This window comes from Marmota monax, unplaced genomic scaffold (genome assembly GCF_021218885.2).
Source record: "Marmota monax isolate L192 unplaced genomic scaffold, Marmota_monax_Labrador192_F-V1.1 WCK01_AAM20220418_F8-fsc00018, whole genome shotgun sequence".
In the NCBI taxonomy this organism is placed as follows: Eukaryota; Metazoa; Chordata; class Mammalia; order Rodentia; family Sciuridae; genus Marmota; species Marmota monax.
In genome coordinates, this window is record NW_026692201.1 from 15,649,118 (window position 1) to 15,669,271 (window position 20,154).

Below are 20,154 nucleotides of genomic sequence, written 5' to 3' on the forward strand. Positions count from 1 at the left end.
GGAACGTGGATGAGTATCCACGTTGGAGTGACTGAAATATTGGGAAAAAGTAAATCTTAAAGACCCCCTTCTCCGGTATTTAATGAGAATAGGTATTTCAAAACTCTTTTTGTTGCAAATGTTTAAATTTTTGCTCACTCTTCCTACTAATAAATATTTCACTGTTATTGGATATTTAAGGATCAGCTATAAAACTACATCTTCTCTAAATATTCTTTAAAATACTGAAACTGTCTCATTAGGGAAAAAAAGTCCATTTATCCAGTCCCGAGTTGATTATATGCACTTCAGAATTATAGAAGATTTTGAATAAATATGTGATAAATTCTGAACTGTCCTCTATTTTCCCCTCTTCTGACCATCACCCCAAGAATTATTTATTTTCTAGCATTCTGGGCCATAAAAAACTTGGTAGTGATTATTGTAAAGCTTACTGTGATTGGCTAAGTAGCAGTCAAATATTATTCTGGGGGCTGGGGCTGTAACTCAGTGACTGAGTGCTTACCTATCACGTATGAGGTACTAGTTTGGATCCTCAGCACCAAATAAAATAAAATAAAATAAACAAATAAAATAAAGGCATTCTGTCCATCTACAGCTACAAAAAATTTAAAAATATATATAATTCTGATATCACATGTATAGTTCAAAAATTTAAAACTCATAAAATATGCTAACATCCTTTTCATTGATTTTTTTGCTTTGTTTCCTTATCAGAAACCAGCTATGATAATTTTGAAAGCAAGTTATAAACTTAAAATTATCACATTGAGAAAATATGTTAGAGAATTAGAAAGAATATTAGCCTTGCTATCAGAAATCTTAGCAGTGGTCCAGGTGGTATAGTAAACAAGGCAGGTCATTTAATCTTTCTTGACCTTGATTTCCTTATCTGAGGCATGGAATGGTTGCATCCATAAAGAGACGAAGTGTCTCTAAACATTTTGGGAAAATGCAAAGGTTATAGTTACATATAAATGCTTCCAAGAAATTGGTATTATTCCTTTTCTTCTTGACTTTTCAAAATTAGAAAACTTAAAAACTTCTATATTTAATTTTATTGGGGGGGGTCTAAAATATGAAAGTCAAAAAGTAGTTAAAAATTCTAAACTTGCGAAGATCTCAGGGATTAGCTCCAAATTTTTAGAATATTCAAATCGAAGGGAGAATTTGGGATGATTGAATAAAATGCTGTAGTCAGAGCCAAGTACAAAATGAAAAGAGGATGTAACTCTTGTTTAAAAATATTAAGAATTTTGGTTTGGGGTTGTGGCTCAGAGGTGGAGTGCTCACCTAGCATGTGTGAGGCACTGGGTTTGATCCTCAGCACCACATAAAAATAAAAATAAAAATATTGTGTCCACCTGTAACTAAAAAATAAATATTATAAACAAAGTATTAAGAATTTCAAGACAATTAGGGTACAGCATTTAATCCAGCACAGCACTCATAGAGCAGGGCCAGGTCACAGGCACAGGAAGCTGGTCCTCTTGCCTTTAAGTAATACAGACGTGATGGCTAAAACAACTTAATTTCTATCCCTAAACAAAGTGATGGTGGTTTCTGAAGTTAAGTCATCATAGTCAGAGGGTATTGGAAATTTAATCCAAAATCTACTATATTTCTAAACTATCACAGGAAAAATCCAATAAAACATAAAGTAATACATTTTTATTGGTTCTTTTTAATTATACATGACAGGAGAATCCATTTTGATAAAATTATACATGCATAGATTATATCTTATTCTAATTAGGACCCCATTCTTATGGATGTACATGATGGTGGGGTTCACTTAGGTATTTAGATATTTTCATATATGTAAACATTTTTAATAAATGATTTTTGAATGGGCCTTCTTTTATTTGATTTGAATGAATGGACTGAATCTTTTTTTTTTTTTTGCCACTAACGATACCCTCATATTCTGAACAACTATTATCTAGCTTCAGAGCTCTAGCAAATTAAACAAAAACAAAACAAAACAAAAAAGAAACCCAGGATTCTAATGAAGTGACTACCACTGCTGCTATTTAAATTTTCTTAGGGCTGTAGTCTTTCCCTGATCATTCCTTCTACAATTCCTCAGTGTCCAGGCTTATCATTCTCTGACCTCTGGTGAGCACTTGGTCTTGTTTCCCTCAATTCCTACAAAAGTTAAAAAAAGGTCACTCTGTAGCTACCCACCTGCCTTCACCCTACCCACCTTCCACCTTAAATACACCTGGATTCTCCTGGATTCTTCTCCATCTTGCTTAGATCCCATCTTCTTGCTTAGGCCCCATCCTTCTTCCCTTTGAGAAGTTTTACTACTTGTCTCCATTGTACCTATGTGTTCTCTTTTCCTTTTTTGAAGCATTTCTTCTCTGTCCATAAATAATGTCAAGTGTTTTCATTTTAACTCCCTCCTTTGATCCTAGGTACAGCGTTATTTCTTTCTTCACAGCCCATTATTTTGAATAAAATATAGACTGTTTCTCTCCACTTCCTCCCTTCTTGTTTACTCTCAACCAGTCTTGCATCCACCTCTCATTCATTCAGCACATTTCCTAATTCCTGGTTCCTCAAATGGAGCTGTTTTTGCTTGCTGTGAAGCCCAGCATGAACTGTGGCAAACCCAGCATGAGGAAATGCTGGTCGACAAGATTCCAAATCACCCGTGAATTATTTCACGTAATTGAGGAATATGGGCATAAATTATATTATTCCAACAGGTGACTGCAATATTACATTTTCTATTTTAAAAGGAAAACTCTTCAAACTGGGTCTTTGAAAAAGAAAAACAGTGTTATAATGTTTTTAAAGAGGTGGAGACACTCACTACACACAAAGGTCAGAGTGTCCTTGCTCTGCTGTAAATGTTTTAGCAGCTGTGGAAACTTTCAACAAAACCGACTTCCAGCAACTGAGAGCAATGTGCAAAAACTGGTGTTTTCATCGTGAAGTCTGAAGCACTTACTGAAGCCATGAAGATTCTTTGAACAACTCAGAGCAGTGTGGTTCCTTCTCACAGCTCTGCCTGTAAACACTCATGTGGTTTTCATCCCCTGCCACACACCACTGTACCTCTTAAGAAATCACATGTCTTGATTTTGAACTCTTTACATGACAGAGTGAAATACTGTGAGAAAATCCAGGAACACAACACATCTCTTCTCTCTTAAAATACGAGAAAAAACGATCCAATGTACATTTCCCTGGAACTTTGGGGGTTAAATCTCCTTCCACATGTAGGATCACCTAGACTGAGAAGTGATCCAGCAGTATTGCATATACTTGCTTTTTCTCTAGCCATGCAAAGGATTCCTCTTATCTGAGACATCAGAGGTGCTTTGCCTTACATTCACAAAACTTTGTAACTCAATTCCAAATGATGGACTAGATAGCAAGAAAAATTCAGGCCTTAAGAACTGAAAGGTGGCCCAAAGGAGCTGTTTCTTTCCTTCTCCTGGGAAAGATAAAATCCCAAAGGATATATCACTTAAGAATTTTGAGTACTTTTAGCTAGTACTCATGGCCTGCATACAATAGAAAATATTTCATGGGATAAAGTACTCACTGTGAATGTGTTGCATATAGTACTTGGTTTTATGAAATCTTTCAGAATTTATGCCATAGAACTTTCCTTCGTGATATGTATAGTAATAATTCTGAGTCAACAGAAGCTCTACTACAGATATTATTCAATTTAACAAAAGAAACAGACATGTGTTTTTGAGGACAGAAATTTTAATATGCATACATTTTGTAAATAAGCTTTAAACCACCAATTTCATTCAAAATAGGTTTGAGTGTGCACTCTCTATGGCCAAGCATCCATTTATCTTGTGGATGCAGTTGTGGATTTAGCCTAGAGCTTTTGACCCCAAAGATCTCCACGTGTAATTAACAAAGCCTGTTTTCGCTGCAGAGTTGTTCTTAGTACTCAGATTTAAGCTGTTTTGCTAACTTACAAAACAGTGTACTTTTTTGAAAAATAATTAATCACTTATGAGGAGCTTATGTACAGTGAGGTTCAGACACTAATATTAGTTACTCAGAAAGCAAGAGAGCCTTGGGTATCATCCCTATATGGCACAAAATTAACTTCATTTGATCGATGACAATGTAATAAACAGTATATATTTTTCCTCTATACATGTGGGCAAACAAAATAATACATGCAGAGTTATTTCTCTTAAATATCTGGCAAGGCATATGATTGTTTGTTAGAAATTTTCTGAACTGGTTAAGACAAAATTTAGCCAAATGTTAAAGCATGAAATATGTTGGTGTAGGCAAAGCAGATAATGTTCTGATAAAGCTTTAAAATCACCCCAGCACACAAACGTTGGAATCTTACCATTAGGTTTCATGCAGTCTGTTCCCTGCAGCGAGCATTAGCTTTAACCCTTCAGTGCTGTTGAGTTTCATGTGTAGGGGGAGGGGCAGAAGTTTTATTCAGAAATCAGCTTTTATTTAAGTGATGACTGTCATTTTATGTGAGAGAACTGCAGTTCTTCTCATGCATCTGGTCTCAGCACACCATATATCCACGTATTATAGAGCAAATCTTCAAACTTCTTCAGAAAGTGATTCTACTGTTTTACTTATGTATCTTGATTTGTGTGAACTGTGTTTTAAAAGGTTGTGTAAATTCAGGGTGTGTCACACTGATCTTTCTCTTCCTCCTGTGAACTGTTCTACCTCGGAATGAACTTCTCGATGGCAACTCTTTGCAATTATGTAATTTCAGCATCCCGTAGGGGTTCGCTTTCTAAATGCACTGCCCATGGGATGAGATGGCTATTTTATCTGACTCTGAGTGCTTCTTAAAGCAAGCCATCACTGAGAGGGTTAAGGTGTGTTACTGCAGCAGTTATCAGCAGACCAGCCATCTACCTTTGGTACTTACAGGAATTTTATGACTCTTGATCATATTATCAAATTCTTCATTAATTTTTTTGTATTTTTCTTCGGTGCGTGGGGTGAGTGCATAAGAGGAGTCAGGGTCGGGGCTTTCACAGCCTTTGTTTTCTTTCTTGTTCAATGCCTGCCAGGTTCAGAGAAATACCAAGAGTAAAAAAAATGAAGGGAGTTCCGAGTACTTACACACAATCTTTGCCTGCTGATCATTAGATCAATATCTTCGTTAATTTTCCTGTACTTGTCCTCAGACTCAGGGCTGTGACCTACTGAATCGTCTGCATCAGGATCTGGGCTGTCACAGCCATTAAGGCCCTTCTTTCTCAACGTCTGAAATACATAATTTTTGGAAAGTTCAAACCTAGACAAAGGCTGTAAGAGACATTCAGGGATGTTACAAAAGTTCAAGCTGTCCAGTGTTTCAGGTTATTACACATGCTACATTATGTTTAGAAAATCATAGGTAAAAAGCACGATTCATTTCATTAGAGCGTTCATCATCTGTTTAAACAAAAATAACAAATATATTCTTTCCACAACTAAATTCAGTCAATGAACCAAGAGGGTTTCAGGACCAAAGTATGGTGATTTGGAATTCATATGGGTTTTAAGAACTAACTAGTGAAAAACAATTGCAGCAGAATATAATTAAGGTGGCAAACTGCAGCACTCTTTCTTCCCACAGAAAAATCAGAAGTCAGGATGTTGCACAACTATTTTAGAATCTGTGATGACGACAACAACAGAAATGTTGGAAACACCTCTAGTTTGACTCTAACAATGGTGTCCTGGCCCCTTCCCACATCCCTGACAGCAAAAGGGCATATGAGAACACGGCTAATATGCTCACTGAGCACTGACTGAGAATGTTGAGACGCCATGCTCATTCAGAGAATTACTTTTGTTAGAAAGTATATGTGAAAATCTCTATTGAAATTTACAATACTGAGAAATTATCTTCCTAAACATAGGCTGCGAGAAAAATCAAAACAGCTGAACTTAGGGCTTCATTACCCTGAGCTGAGTAAGGGTTCCAAAGAATACTGCCAAGTAGGCAACCGAGTCACTAACTAGCAAACTAGCAAAAGTACCACCCGGTTTTAGCTGAGTAGGAATCACCCTGATACTATCTTCCAACACAAGAAAGGGAAAAGTTGTTGCCTTTTCTTAAAAGTTCCTTTCTTCCTCCTATAGGTATGGTCTGGTCTCAGCTGTCACAGAACGATAAATACTAATATAACACTGCAGCAACAGTTCAAAAAAGTATGAGTCAGGAGGCCTGAGTTTTACCATTTTATTTTAAAGCTGATGGTTGTCAGTTCAATTGCATACAACCTGATTTACAGAAATGATGCTATATTTTTAGATACCATAACACATCTGATTAATCACATAGCTTGCCATGTTCATTTTTTTTAAGATTTCTTTTTTAGTTGTAGATGGACACAATATCTATTTTGTTTATTTATTTTTTCATGTGATGCTGAGGATCAAACCCAGTGCCTCACACATGCTAGGCAAGTGCTCTATCACTGAGCCACAACCCCAGCCCACCATGTTCATTACTAATAGACCAGCAACATTTCCTAATTTTCCTGGTATTACCAAGATCAGTTACAAAGCGATGCGTACCTTTGTGCCTCTTGCTAATGGAAAGTTCAGTAGAGCTCATCTTTATTAAAGATAGAATTCACATAAAAATCAAGCAAAAGTTGCAACATTAAGCTAAGGAATTAAAAGCTGAGATAACACTCCATTTTTAATTCATGCAATTGGGGAAAATAAATAAAACAACATGAGTTTAAAAGAGAGTGTAAGTGAAAATTTTAATTCTTTGGCTCTTATCAATGTGTAACAAATGTAATATTACTTAAAATTAATTTCTGAGGCACTGAAGATTTTAACTTAAAATCAAACTAAGAGCTACCATTGCAATACATTTAGGATACACTACTACTCTGTAAATATTTATTAATGTTATAGTGGTATAATATAACAAATAAACATATGGTTACAGCTTATTATGTGGTAAAATGTTTGAATATTAAAATGAATATTTTGACACAAGATGATAAAATATACATTTACAATCTTGGGGAATTTATAATTGGTGGGGCCACCTGTCCCCCTATTAAAGATCTACAGCCATCATTTTTGGCCCAGAATAAGTACTTGTAGAGGGTTTTATAATAGTACTCCAAAGGACATCACAATACATTAATAATTTCATCCACTGACTTAACTTCCTAGGCTTTAAACTCATTTCGTTAGCATTAGGCTGAACCACAAGAGCATTTCTCTGGGTAATAACAATTTGTCATATCATGATGTGTTTCTGTTTTGATATCTGCAAATGTTTACACTTTTTAAAAAAAATGCATCGTATTGCACATTTTCATAAGAAATCACTTGTGTAGAGAAAAATAGGTAAGATCAAGAGAAAACCTGATATTTTTCAAAACATTAATGTTTCTATAAGGCATGTTAAAATATCTTCATACAAACCTTTGATTTAAAGACTTATGTAATGTGAATTCATAGTCTTAGTAGACAGTAGATTTTTCAATGTGCACCCATGTCTTTAACCCAATAAGTCTTATTGTAAAAATTCTAGTTGTTTTGCTATGCAGACTCCTGACAACAGAACGCAAGGGTTAGGAGAGGCCTATCAACTGTCATTACAATCCATCTGGCATATGCATGTGTGCTAAATATTCTTACAAAGCTTTGAGGGGATAGATATTGTGTTTGGTTTATAAAAATTCAAATATCAACTACACTTTGTTGAATAATCTCCACGAATATTAACTCATTATCTCTCAAGCCTTTCACAACGAGTTTACAGAAATCTTACACCAGCCAGTGCAGCTAAATATGAGGATCCAAGCATCAGCTATTGCCTGTGACCATGTGGAGACCACCCTACCCCATCCAAACTTTCCTAAGCTTGTGAAGTGAGAGATGCAGACTAGATTTCTCCAATTCATATTCAATTACAGTAGCAGACTGAATACTGGGATAAATGAAGTAGAAATTTAAAAAAAAACTTGCTCTGGGAAAATTTGAAGTATGAGAATATGGCTAAAATATTGATACTTCTTGCACATCAAATTTTAGTCAAGTGGGAATGTCTACTGTTCAATGAAATGCTTAGCTCCCTGATTAAAAAAACAATTAGATCAACATCTCACTTTGTACCTGAAGAATTATATGAATTGTTAAGCAAACAAAGCAGGTGGTGTGGAGTCACAAAGGAAACAGCAGTGATGGGGAGGGGGAACAATGACTCACTTTCTACCAATAAATTCTTTTATCTGATTATATTATCTTGCAATGCATACTGCCAGTATTTAAGTAATGATTCAAGTTAAATCGTGTTACTTGAAACAGGGCTTTTTGAGACATATAAACGCAAAATTCAAGAGCAAATTAATACTGAGTTCCAAATTCCCATAATCACATCACCAGAACATTTAAAAAATTGTTCAAAAATATTATCCTCAGCTGAGTGCTTGTATAACACATTTCTGCCAAGAACAAATGATTATGGTGGAATTATAAAGCTCTGAGAATGGAAGTGATGGCACAAACTTGAATACCATAGTGTGAATTTGGAGCTATAAGAGCAGTTTTATCTTTATTATATTAAAAATCTACAGCTGTTTAATGACGACTAAGGAATTACTGTTAGATTCAGCCAAGTCTATCTATTCACAGTAATGAATAGTCAATATGAACTAAAGAGCTTACTAAATGGATAAATAAGCATTATTCCTTCAAGTCTTGTTCTATCAAAATAAAAATCTCTGTCACAGGCCTTTGAAAGCTTCTCTGCTCTTTTACAAGTGTGAATGGTCAGGCAATGTATGTACCTAATTGTTATTCTTATAGATGCTACACGTCCTCCAGATATATAGTAAATGTCTCTCAGCTGACTACATTTTGAAAAGATTGATTCTGTATGTCATGAAAAAGCAAGAAATCTTTTGAAACCACCAGGTTCTCTTACTAGGCATCTAAAGGAACTCTTCCTCCAGAGAACTCTGTACACCTGGAATGAGCTGGTGTACGGGAGCTAGCCTGCCACCTGAGAGTGACACTTTTGGGGTACATCAATTGACTGCTGAGTCTTCTCGGGTATATTCGCAAAGTAGCGATTGTCATACAGTGAGCTGAGAACAGCCGCTCTTAGAGAAGTAATTAGATTGACAGAAGGTGACACACTCCAAACAATAAATGGGAGAAGGAGTCCAGATAGGTAATCCAAAAACCACATGGAATCTCTCCTCCCAGACATGAGCACATATGGACCTGTGTTATTACATTTGTTCATCAGAAAAAAAACTCGAAGTATGTATAAAATGATGATGATAGGTGACAGGTGCTTCAAAAATTCTAATGAAATAGATGTAAGGGAACAGATTCTATTTCGTTACTGCAAGAAATATAAATGAAAAAGAATGCCACATGGAGCTCTCATTTCTTGTCTCAGGCATTATGTTATCAACTAGAAAATCCCTTTTCTACACCGTGGTGGTTTCATTCTTAATTTATTTTTTAATTATTATTATTATTTTTCTCTTTAAAAATATGCCTTGTTAGCAAAAAGAAACACCTAGATTACTGACCTTTTTCAGTTACAACGATGCTATATATTGTATCAATACTATTTAAGTAAAATTTGGCTTTTTGTTAGAGAATCATCATCACAGAAAAAGCTTCTGACTAGTCAATTTCTTTTCATGTCTGCAGACTCAGTCCTCTAGAATATATATTTTCATCATCTTTTTTTCTATGCCTTCCCATTGTACAGCTAAAATTTGAAGTCCTTTTGTGAAAAACCCCAAATTACTCTTATTAACCTTTGTTAAAAATCCAAATAACCTCCCTTTCTTCATAGCTAGTTAGTCTGACTTTAGAGGTTTGATGTGTTAAGAGCACGTGAAGGAATTATTACTATTAGTTGCATGAATGCCATGTTCACACAAAAGCCAAGGGAAAAGATATTGACTTAGAAAAGGTAGTTTCCTTTCCTCTGATTTTAAACTTTTTTTTTTTTTTGTCTTTCATAGCTCTATAATAAGTGTCTATGGGTAATGAGCTAAACAGTCTTTAGAAAGTAGTAAATTCATGTAGGAATAGAAGTGTAGATGAACTGGATGTTAGCCATGAACAAAGTTTCTGAGAATGGCTGTTAAACATCACATGGCTCACAGATATGCCCATTATCACAAAGATGCTTCAGACTCTCCAGCATCAGGGGAGTGGCCACCTTAAGGGTGGTGCTCTGTGACTTATCTCTTCTAACATGTATATAGCAATTATCAAATACCAACTATATACCAGATACAGTTTTGTATCTGAAAGAAGGCAATATAATTTTAAAATAAAAGCTCTGAACTATCCTATAATAATGTACTTAAATTTTTTTTTTTTTGTGTGTGTGTGCTTTCCAGCATAGATCATGTTGGCAAGGGGAGATCTAGTTACCAAGAAATTTCTCCATACATTTCAATAATCAACACTGCAAAAATTGTCTGACTTTATCTTTCTATACCATGGTTCTTTGTTTTTATTCTAGAAATAAAAATGTATATTAAAATGCCACAAAGCTAGTGCAATTGCTAGGTAGATTTTTATCAGATAAGCAAATCATAGTCAATACAGAATATGAGGAAATTAACTTGTACCAATAGGTATTCATTTGTTTTGAAAAAAATTTTAACAAGTTGAAAATATACAACCTTACAACACCTTTTTTTTTTTCTTCTCCAGATTCCAGGCATTTACTTCTACTGGGGAGAGAGGGGAGAATTGGAGATTTTTATTGTTTTTGTTTTTATGTCATACCTCAAAAGATAATCTTAACATTGGACTTGAATTTTTTCACTGAATTATTTTTCGTCTTTCAATACAGAATATAAAATACACTAATTAAAGATTTGAAAGACTTTTAATGTACTAAACATAAGGATATATCCCCCATCTGTCTCCTAATGGCCACAGATTATTTCATATAAACATTTATATGGTGACAGTTTGTAGATGTATTAGGATTTCAGTGTGGATGAGATCACCAGGGATCACCTGGCCTTTCCTCATACTTTCCAGGAGGTGAGAAGTAATGTCCATAGTAACCTGCCTTTCACACTGCGGTCTTTTCTCCACCTGGGCTCTTCTTCCATCTCCTCTCTATAGACTTCTCATCACCCATGCTGAATTAATTTCTCCCCACATTGATGCATTCATTTTATTCTATACATTTTTCTATTATATCCTAAATCACACAACAGTGATCATGCATGTGGTTTACTTCCTTTGCTACCCTGAGAGATCCTTAACAAAGTCATTTAATTTATTCACTTTGGAGGTTCAGTATAGACAGTCTGACATACTGTAGGTGTTCCATAAATGCTAGCTGAATGAACAGAACACACATTTCCACAGTATTAATGTATGCAGAGGTTTCTGGCTGGTTGGAGGCAGGGATGGTAGTGGGACCAGACCCCTTGAAACATATTTGCTAATAACTAATATGTGTCAGGAGTTGTTTGTGGTCCTCTGGATGTAAAGATACTTTTTCTAAATTTGTGATCCAGATTATTTGTTTACATGTTTTTATTCCCATCATCCTGAGCTCCTGGAGTGTAGGGATTGTTGACTAGTCATCAATCCCTAGGAGATTAATAAATGTTTGCAGACTTAATGACAGACTTAGTGGATGGATGAAGAGAACAGAAAAGGATCTTCAAATGTTAGAAAGAGAAAGAGTAGTCTCAGGGAGTATTTTTGCAACTATAATATGTTTTTGTGATCTTATATTACTCTTTATTATGTTAAAATTCAATATTTTGCTTTTTAAGTAACTGTTGCAAATTTACCATGTTTTGAAATACACAGTTGTTAAGCCTGAAAGCAATACAGTATAGGCATAATTTGTACTATGTATGAAACTGATTATGACAAGAGCTTCATATCATTGAATGCTTAGAAACTGGGATACTGGTTTAAACATGGAATCTTGAAAAAAGCATATTGAAGAAATCATTGAAGGAAGTCATAAGTATATCTGTGATCTAAAGGGTAGCAGGAAAGAGGGCACAAAATTTAGCATGGAAGCAGAAAAGAAGGGAGTAGTGTTTTCAGCAGAATGTAAATGTTAGGAAAAAAAAAACAAAAGCTCTGTAGGAAAGAGCACGGGGAAGTTTTTGTGAACGTGAGTCAGATACTATAAATTTGAAATAAGCATGTTTTAAAATTCTTGGGCAAAGTTCATTTTTTTCCCCCTAATCCTTGGATGCTGGTCTACTGCTCTACTATTCTGCTAGGCTCTGACTTTGGTTTTGTTCTGGGCCAACCTCAGCCTGGGGGAATTCATGGAAAATCAGGGTGATTCTAGGGCCAATTGGATGATTCAGACTTCCTCAGGATAGGTCAGCATTTGGAGTTTTTAAGGATTCTTCCACCACAGCTCTCCTGGAACCTGGACAAGGCATGCATCATGAGGCCAGATTAGAACAGGACTGAGCTGGGAAATCTGGCACATTCCAGCCATGAAACACTCCCTGATATCCTGCAACCAGGAGAGATCCTAAGTCAAATACTAAGCAGGAAGCACTTGCATATGTAACAATTGAAATGCATGATAATATACCCAGTAAATACTAATAATTGTTAAAAAGTAAGTTAAGAAAATAAGAACTGTTATGCAAAAGAATTGTAGGTGGTTTTGAAGAATGGATGCTGTTGGTTTGTAAAAAAGGAAGGAAAATAAAAGACAGAACTATAAATTTAAAAAGGTTGAGAACAAGAGAAAAATAACAAAAATCTAAATGCAGGTTTTACGAAAGTATATAATGTGAATGTAACTTCACATGCCAACCTTTTTAGATTGTGGCATTTTACTTGCAAATGGGACAGGCTAAATCTAGTCAGTGATGCTTTAAAAATAATTAACTGGAGCATCTTTTACAAACCATTACCAACTTATTTTAACAACAATAAAAAAGGTGCATGTTATCTTGGATGATCAGATTAAGTTTCAAATAATTTTTGGAATGGAATGGAACTCATGGTAGAGCACTTGCCTATGCACAAGACTCTACGTTTGATTTTCAGTATTGCAAGGAAACAAAAACCAAAACATGATTCCATGATTTGGAATCTTATCTAGTTATAAATGCCTTTTTATTCATAAGTTGAGTCAACACATGATTAGTCATTTGAAATGAAAGTAGCCTACAGCCTAGACCTTTTTATTATCATAGGCTCAGGGCTTTCAGACGTATCCTTGTTTTTACAGAATTTCCCATATCTCTACTACAACACCGTGATTTCTTGATTGATTTTCTTGATTCCACCTATCTCTGTTCCCTTTTCAGCAAAGGTTACAATTTGGCTGCTCAAGCCAGAAGCTCAGAAATCACTCTCAATCTCATCATCTCTTGACTCAACTATCATTACTTTTGCTATTTTGTTTCCCATTTTTGGTTTGTTTTCTGACCTTACCTTCCAGTCAATCTCCTTCATACTTCCAACAGGGCTTAATTATAATGTAAATCTAATCCTATCAGTATTCTCCTTAAAATCCACAGTGGCTCCCAAGAGCCACACCCAAGAGCTTGCACACAAACTTTCCACCTGTTCTTCCCACCTCAATTCCTCTCTTCTCCAGCATGTGGTGTTCTGGCTAAGGGGGATTTTTGAGCATTTTACAAGTCAGATACGAACTTCAAAACACTCTCTGGGTATGTTATTTGTTCCTGTTTGGAATATTCCTGTTTACTTCCCTTCTCTGATGCACAGACCTGAGTCATACTGGAATACCTATTCCCTCATGTCATCACTTGCTCAGCAAGGTTTTTCCTAGCACTCATAGGCATTCAGGGATTCCCTTCTCTGTACCCTTGCAGTCCTTGATTTTTTTGTGTATGTGTGTGCTTTCTATATGGGGTATATAATATTGCCATTTATGTTTTTACATGTCTGTCAGCATCAGATGTCAAGTTCTATAAGGAATGGCATCTCTGGTCCCCAACAAAACACGTGGTTAACATGAAGATTCAGTATAGGTTCTAGTTAACTGTTCATTGGATAAATGAATAACCTATCAAACTTGATAGTCATATTTTCTAACAGTGACAGATTAATTGAAATGAGCTGTATGGTCTCCCTAGGTAGCAGTGCTATTTATTTGTTTTAATAAGATTATTACATCAACAAGTTAGGCGTTCAAGTTCTGGTAGGTTAAAGCAATTTCTGTAAAGACTTCATGATTACTGCACAGGATATGCCTGTGAGAGCCAAAGACACAATGGAGATAACACATACACAGTGCATGAGGAACAAATGATTAGATTTATTTGCACTTAGATTTTTTTCCTGCTCATGGTCCTGGAGTTTTTGTGGTTGCTGGTGCTTTAAGTTACTGCCATGAGGACATGAACATTTTGAGAACCAAAATTATTTCAAGAGATGTCTCTGTGCATCCTCTATTTCTAGGATTCAATTAGAAACAAGGACATTACCACTGATGGACTTGAGGAATTTCTGTTGGTTGGGATCTCTAGTTTATCATCAGCTTATCAGAAAAGGAGAATATACAGCGAGCTTTCAATAGACATGCAAAATAAAAACTGGGGACTGGCAAATGATTGTCAATTTTTATGATACCTGAGGAGATTCACAAATCCTCATTTAGCAAACGACTCCCAGGATTTAAGTTAAATTGGGTTTCTGCCCAACATGCTTCTTCTACCCCGGGACTCTGAAGGTTCAAGAGAACTAGCGTTCTAACCAGCTTGAGCCTGACCCATCTGGGTTGCCTGAGTAGGGAAACCCTCTCTTTGCCCTTCATTCACAGTATTATATTTTTCATTTCCTAAGTCACAGGACCAACATGTACCAATAACAAATTTCATTCTGGGACAGAGGTGAAAATATTCACTAACTTCTTTTCTATCCCTCATTTTTTTTTTTTTTTTTGGTGGGGTCAGGTAACAGGGATTGAGCTCAGGGGCAATGGAACACTGAACATTCCCAGCCCTATTTTGTATTTTTAATTTAGAGACAAGGTCTCATTGAGTTGCTTAGTGCCTTGTTTTTACTGAGACTGGCTTTGAACTTTCATTTCTCCGGCTTCAACCTCCTGAGCCACTGGGATTACAGGTGTGTGCCACTGTGCCCGGCTATCTATCCCTCAATTTTTTAAATGGCAGGTGGAGAGATTCTGAAGAGCCAATTCTGGATGGTATCCTCAACTTCTTCCTCCATGACCTGAGGTTTGAATCTTCTTTTAAAAATTAATTTATCACTCTTCCTAATAAACCAGTCTGCTCTCCAATGAGTGGCTTTTAGCCCTCTTCATTAAAATTTTTGTTTTGGTTATTCCATGGTGACTTACAATGAGATCTGTTCCATCTTCCCAGTTAGCTCCCGGGAAGACTCTCCTGAACCCAAATTCTGAGGGCTGTGCCTAAGCCTGTTACATGACATCCCAGAGACTGTATTGACAACTGTGTTAGCAGGGACAGCTCAATACTCACTTGCTATGGTGGGTTAGAGAGAAACATGGTCTCAGGAGTGCCGAGCATTACTGAGATGATGTGAGGACAATATGTAACTCACAGTCACTGTGGCTGCCAGAGGAGGAAGTCTCAGTGTCAGAGAAAACCTCCACAAGAGGAGAGACTTTATCTTTTTTACCTCTATATCCACAGCAACTTTAATGTGCCCAGCACATGGGTGCTACTCAAAAAACAAAATAAAAGAATAATGAAACTCAAGACTACAGAAAACAAGAGGTTCTTATTTAAAGTGGAATTACAGTGGGATCTGAAAACAGAAGCTACCAGTTTTGTACTCGGGATAAATGTTTCATTTACCCCTAGCAACACCCACTGCAGAACCCCACCATCCACTATTCTCACTGGTGAATTTAAATTACAAAAGGAAAGAATTGTGTGGACCAGAGTTAATAGAATTAATATGTCCCTTTTATTCCTCCACAGAACTTATAATTACCATTTATTTCATATCATTGCTGCCTGTATTATTGTTTTTATCTCATTTTCTAGATGATAAGATTCTTGCAGACATGAAGTCTCTTGAGGGCTTTCTATCCTTGGCAACTAACACAGTATCTGGCAGTTGAATGTTGTGACAAATCAGTTAACTCCTTTGGACAGGTGTCCTACGGGAGAATACTGCTAACGACGGCCTGGTGACAGACAATAAGGAGGCTCAGACAGACAAAAGCTTGTGGCCAGAAATCCAAGCTTCCCCACCATGAATGCTGAATTTCCTCTCTTTCCTTTAGCCTAAGTAATATTAATTCTGTCAAAGGCCAGCAGTCTTGGTCTCCAGCCTCACTCGTCCTGGTTGTCTCTTTCAACATAAAATTTCTCCTGGGACTTGGTTAATGCAGCATTAATGTTTTCATTTACTAGTTGATGCAATGGCAAACTTCCTGCTTAGTAGACAGTATCCAAGATACAATGAGTGGCTGGGGCTAGACCAGTTAAACCAGTAGACAAGATGCAGTGGAGTTTCATCAAATCTGATCTACACACAGGAAACTCTGGTGAACAAGGCCAGAAAGCTGCCAGATATGGAGGCAGGGGGAAGCCTCCTTGAAGGTTGAAAGGGTTGGCTAGAAGGTAAAGGTTGTCAGGTTTATATGATGTCAACTGGAACAAACCTCTACCTATCCACATTCACGCATGTGCTGAGAAAGCCCCACAGACTGAATCTCCAAAATGCACAGCAGTAAACTTCAATGTCCCTCATTTCATTTTTTTTTTAATACTGGTTCCTACTTATTACCTCACCCATCATACTATGAACTACAGTATTTATGGTACTTAAACTTGCAGGAAGGACAAAGTCTAGTCTACTTGTCTTCCATAGGTGTTGCCTCACTGCCACAAAACTGGCATGTGAACTGATAACAGGTGTTAGGTTTTATGTTTAACTTCCTTGGGTAGATGTCTAGGGGACAAATGTGGATGGTACTCTTTCAACGAGCTTCAAGTAAATAAAAAGTTTGCTTAAAAACAAACATGCCTCAACTCTGTCTCAGCCTTTTCCCTAAAACTTTTGCTATATTTGCATCACTCCGATTGCTTTCATTATTTAAACTCACCCTTCCTGTATTTCTATTATAGTTCTTCACAATCACATCGTGACATAGTTTCTGCCTCAGTCTCCACACAGGACTCAGAGCCTATGCCTTTTATCTGAGTCTCCCTGAGACGTGGGGGACTACTGGGCCTTTTGACTTTCATACATTAGTGCAGACTTTGAGTTCATTAATCAAAGGACCACTATTTGCTTTCTTAACAATATAATTATTTCCAGCTGGTACCAGAAAAATAACCAGAGTATTTCTAGGAGTGACATCAAAAGTGCCAGTAGCATTTCAGAGTTAGGACCCTCAGGTTAACTTTCCACAGGGACTTGCCCTCTAGTTTCCTGGCTCATTTGTTATCAGGGATTGCATCTCCTGGACTTACTCTGTAGTTCCTGCTACTTTATTGTATTAATGTGAAGGTCCTTTCTTATTAGTGTAGGAAATTATGAACTGAGTATAATGATTAAATAGGACATAAGTTTTATCTACAAAGAGATTATGAAAATACCTAATACATTCCATCATGTGAAAAATAGGACCTTTCATTCTAAATTAAATACCTATAAATAGAATATATTCATAAGAAGTGTTTTGGAAAGCCTAGTATTATTACCATTGAATGCTGATCAAGGCCTACATTGACTAAATTATCTTATTATTTTAAGGGCAGGCTTAAATTTTTCTAAATTTATATTTCCAAATTAAATTAACTAATAATTAAAACCAAACTTGTTTCAATTTAATTTCCTTATGCTATGAATACTACACAAATATGAATCTATGGTCCCAGAATCTTAGACCTAAGTCATAATTCACAAAATTACATTTCCCATGACTTCATATATTACACAGATAGTAATAGTCTTAGGTTTTGCATTCAGTCACCTCCAATTTAACATGATGTTACAGATGTTAGAGAGAATATTGGAAGATGAAAAGTAGTAAGGGATATAGAGAAAATGTTTAGGGAAAGGATTGAGAATGATGAGAGAGATTATAAACATAAGATAGAGAGATGATAGATATTGGAAAAGAGGAAATCAGAATTCATGATGGAGCGAGAATTTCAGGGTGCTGTGATAGAGAGGAAAAAATTAAGTCAGCCCATCAAGTGACCCTTGGTATGTAAGCTGGCCACTCATTGTGTCTGGGCTCAGCATTTTACATTCTAACATAAAAATTTATCACAGGCCATCAGCACTTTTGTTCAGCCTGATATCCATCCTTGACATCAGCTGGGCTATTGTTGTCTTAACTCAGTGTGGTCAAGTAGAGGCTGCCAGCCCCACAGACTGCCCTGTCCTCTGGATCTCCTACTAGCTTTCTCCAAAGAGTTTCTGTGGACTTGGGACGCTGGCCCCTGCAGTCTTCAACTGAAGGCTGTTTTAGATACTATGGTTTCAGTAATTGCAGCATTGTCAGTGGGAATATACAGAACCTGAGTTTTAAGTTCGATGTTTCAATTTTCATAACGTATGAAATCTCAGTGATTTTGTTAGTTCAGTGGTACACTTAAGAGTTTTCATTTGCCCAATCATTTCTTCCATGTTCTTTATTAGGGGGTAATTATAAAAACAACATTTCCTCTCCTATGGCATGAAAAGGAAATTAAACCAGTCTTCTCTCACTGTCAAAATATTAATTTTCTTAATATTTTAATTGAATCTGTTCCTCAGCAATAACACCTACCATTTATTGAGCATTCATCTATGCCAGGGACCAAGTCTGCAGCTTTGCACAAATTTTATTTTTTTCAGTCCTCATAACCATTCTTCCACTATGAATGCCATTCTACAGATGAAGAAAAAGAAGCATGATGTGGTTCAAGAACTTGGGCAAGTCCACAGAGTTAATGAGGGTTAGAATCAAGTTTATGAATCTGTGTATGAGCTCCAGGCTTTACTTTCTTGGTTATTTACTGGACTATTTTTGCTCTGCAAGCTTGTCCAATTATAAAGACTGCCCAGTGGCTGGGGATACACATGTTTATCATGTGCAATGCTGTAAGTTAAATTCCCTGCACTGCCCCCCAAAATATGATAGCCAAGAGTACGTCTATGTATCCTTTGAACAAAATGCCCAGCAAATCTTTAATTTTTTTTTTTTTTTGAGTTTCTACATACCTACATAAGCTTTCTGGGTAAAACAGGGTGCAGGTTTATTGCAATTATCAAAATAATATTAGTAAGAACTCTAAATCTGTTACTAAGAAAACAATTTGCTTGCTTTATTTTGGGGGCACCTTATTTTTCAGATTAAATCAACTGCTCAGCTCTTCAGTTCAATTTGCCTGAGTAGATGAGGAAGGCAAAGTCTTATAACAATGAGATTATTTTTTTTTTTTCCGGAATTGAGGCGATATGTTGAGGAAAAGAAAAAAATTATAAATTTATGGAGAAAATATTATCTCTTTCTGGGCAAAAGCTATGGATGAGTTCATGAAGAAATCTTGTGAACACTATAAAATTTCTTTTTCTAGTCATGGCTACACAAACTCTTCCTTTTCCTTTTTTTTTTTTTTTTTTTGCAAAAAGATGAAGGTAGCACTGTTTTTCCTTACAGACCAGATGACAGGATAAGTAAAATAAATGACTGTAAAACTTCCCAATTTTCTTCACCAGTTATGAGGAAGACAGCAAGATGCAATCTTGGGTGAAAATTTCCCAAAGTTCTAAGGAGAAGAGGAAAATTACAGGAGAGTTTCAAGAACCACAAAGACTTGGGATTTGCATCTTGTCAGAAAATCCGAACTGTTGGTAGAAGCCTGGGGAACAGCTGGCGGGACCTGACTCAGCAGAGAAAATGCCACCCACAGGCACTGACTGCGCAGCGAGCTCCCTTGTTTTCTCTGGAGGCTTCCCACAGCTAGGCCAATACCCCAGTCTCCCAGATGGGAAACTGGAGTTTTTGAAAATTGAAATTAAACAAAGTTGTATAATATTTAAAAGTTTACAGTGATGATGCTTGGCTTTTTACCTGGACTTAAAAAGTCAATTTTCTGTTGAATAAATAATACTAACCACATATTAACCACCTAATACTTTCAAAATACCTCAAACAGCCATCATCATCATTCTGAGCAGAATCTCACTTCTTTTTAAAGATCACTGGTAAAAGAT

At 36.2% G+C, this 20,154-nt stretch overlaps 1 protein-coding gene across 17 annotated transcripts in view; it reads right to left on the reverse strand.

The window, feature by feature from the left end:
• The window catches only part of Mef2c (myocyte enhancer factor 2C), a 143,718-nt gene that overhangs the window by 36,781 nt on the left and 86,783 nt on the right, over positions 1-20,154 (reverse strand). For 13 of the 17 annotated variants that reach the window (XM_058574550.1, XM_058574554.1, XM_058574538.1 and 10 more), the window contains one exon: positions 5,092-5,235. In XM_058574550.1, coding sequence (XP_058430533.1) covers positions 5,092-5,235 — 144 coding nt within the window. Of the gene's footprint in view, positions 1-4,894; positions 5,033-5,091; positions 5,236-20,154 lie in introns of all 17 variants that reach the window. The other 4 variants (XM_058574549.1, XM_058574552.1, XM_058574568.1 and 1 more) reach the window with 2 other exon arrangements.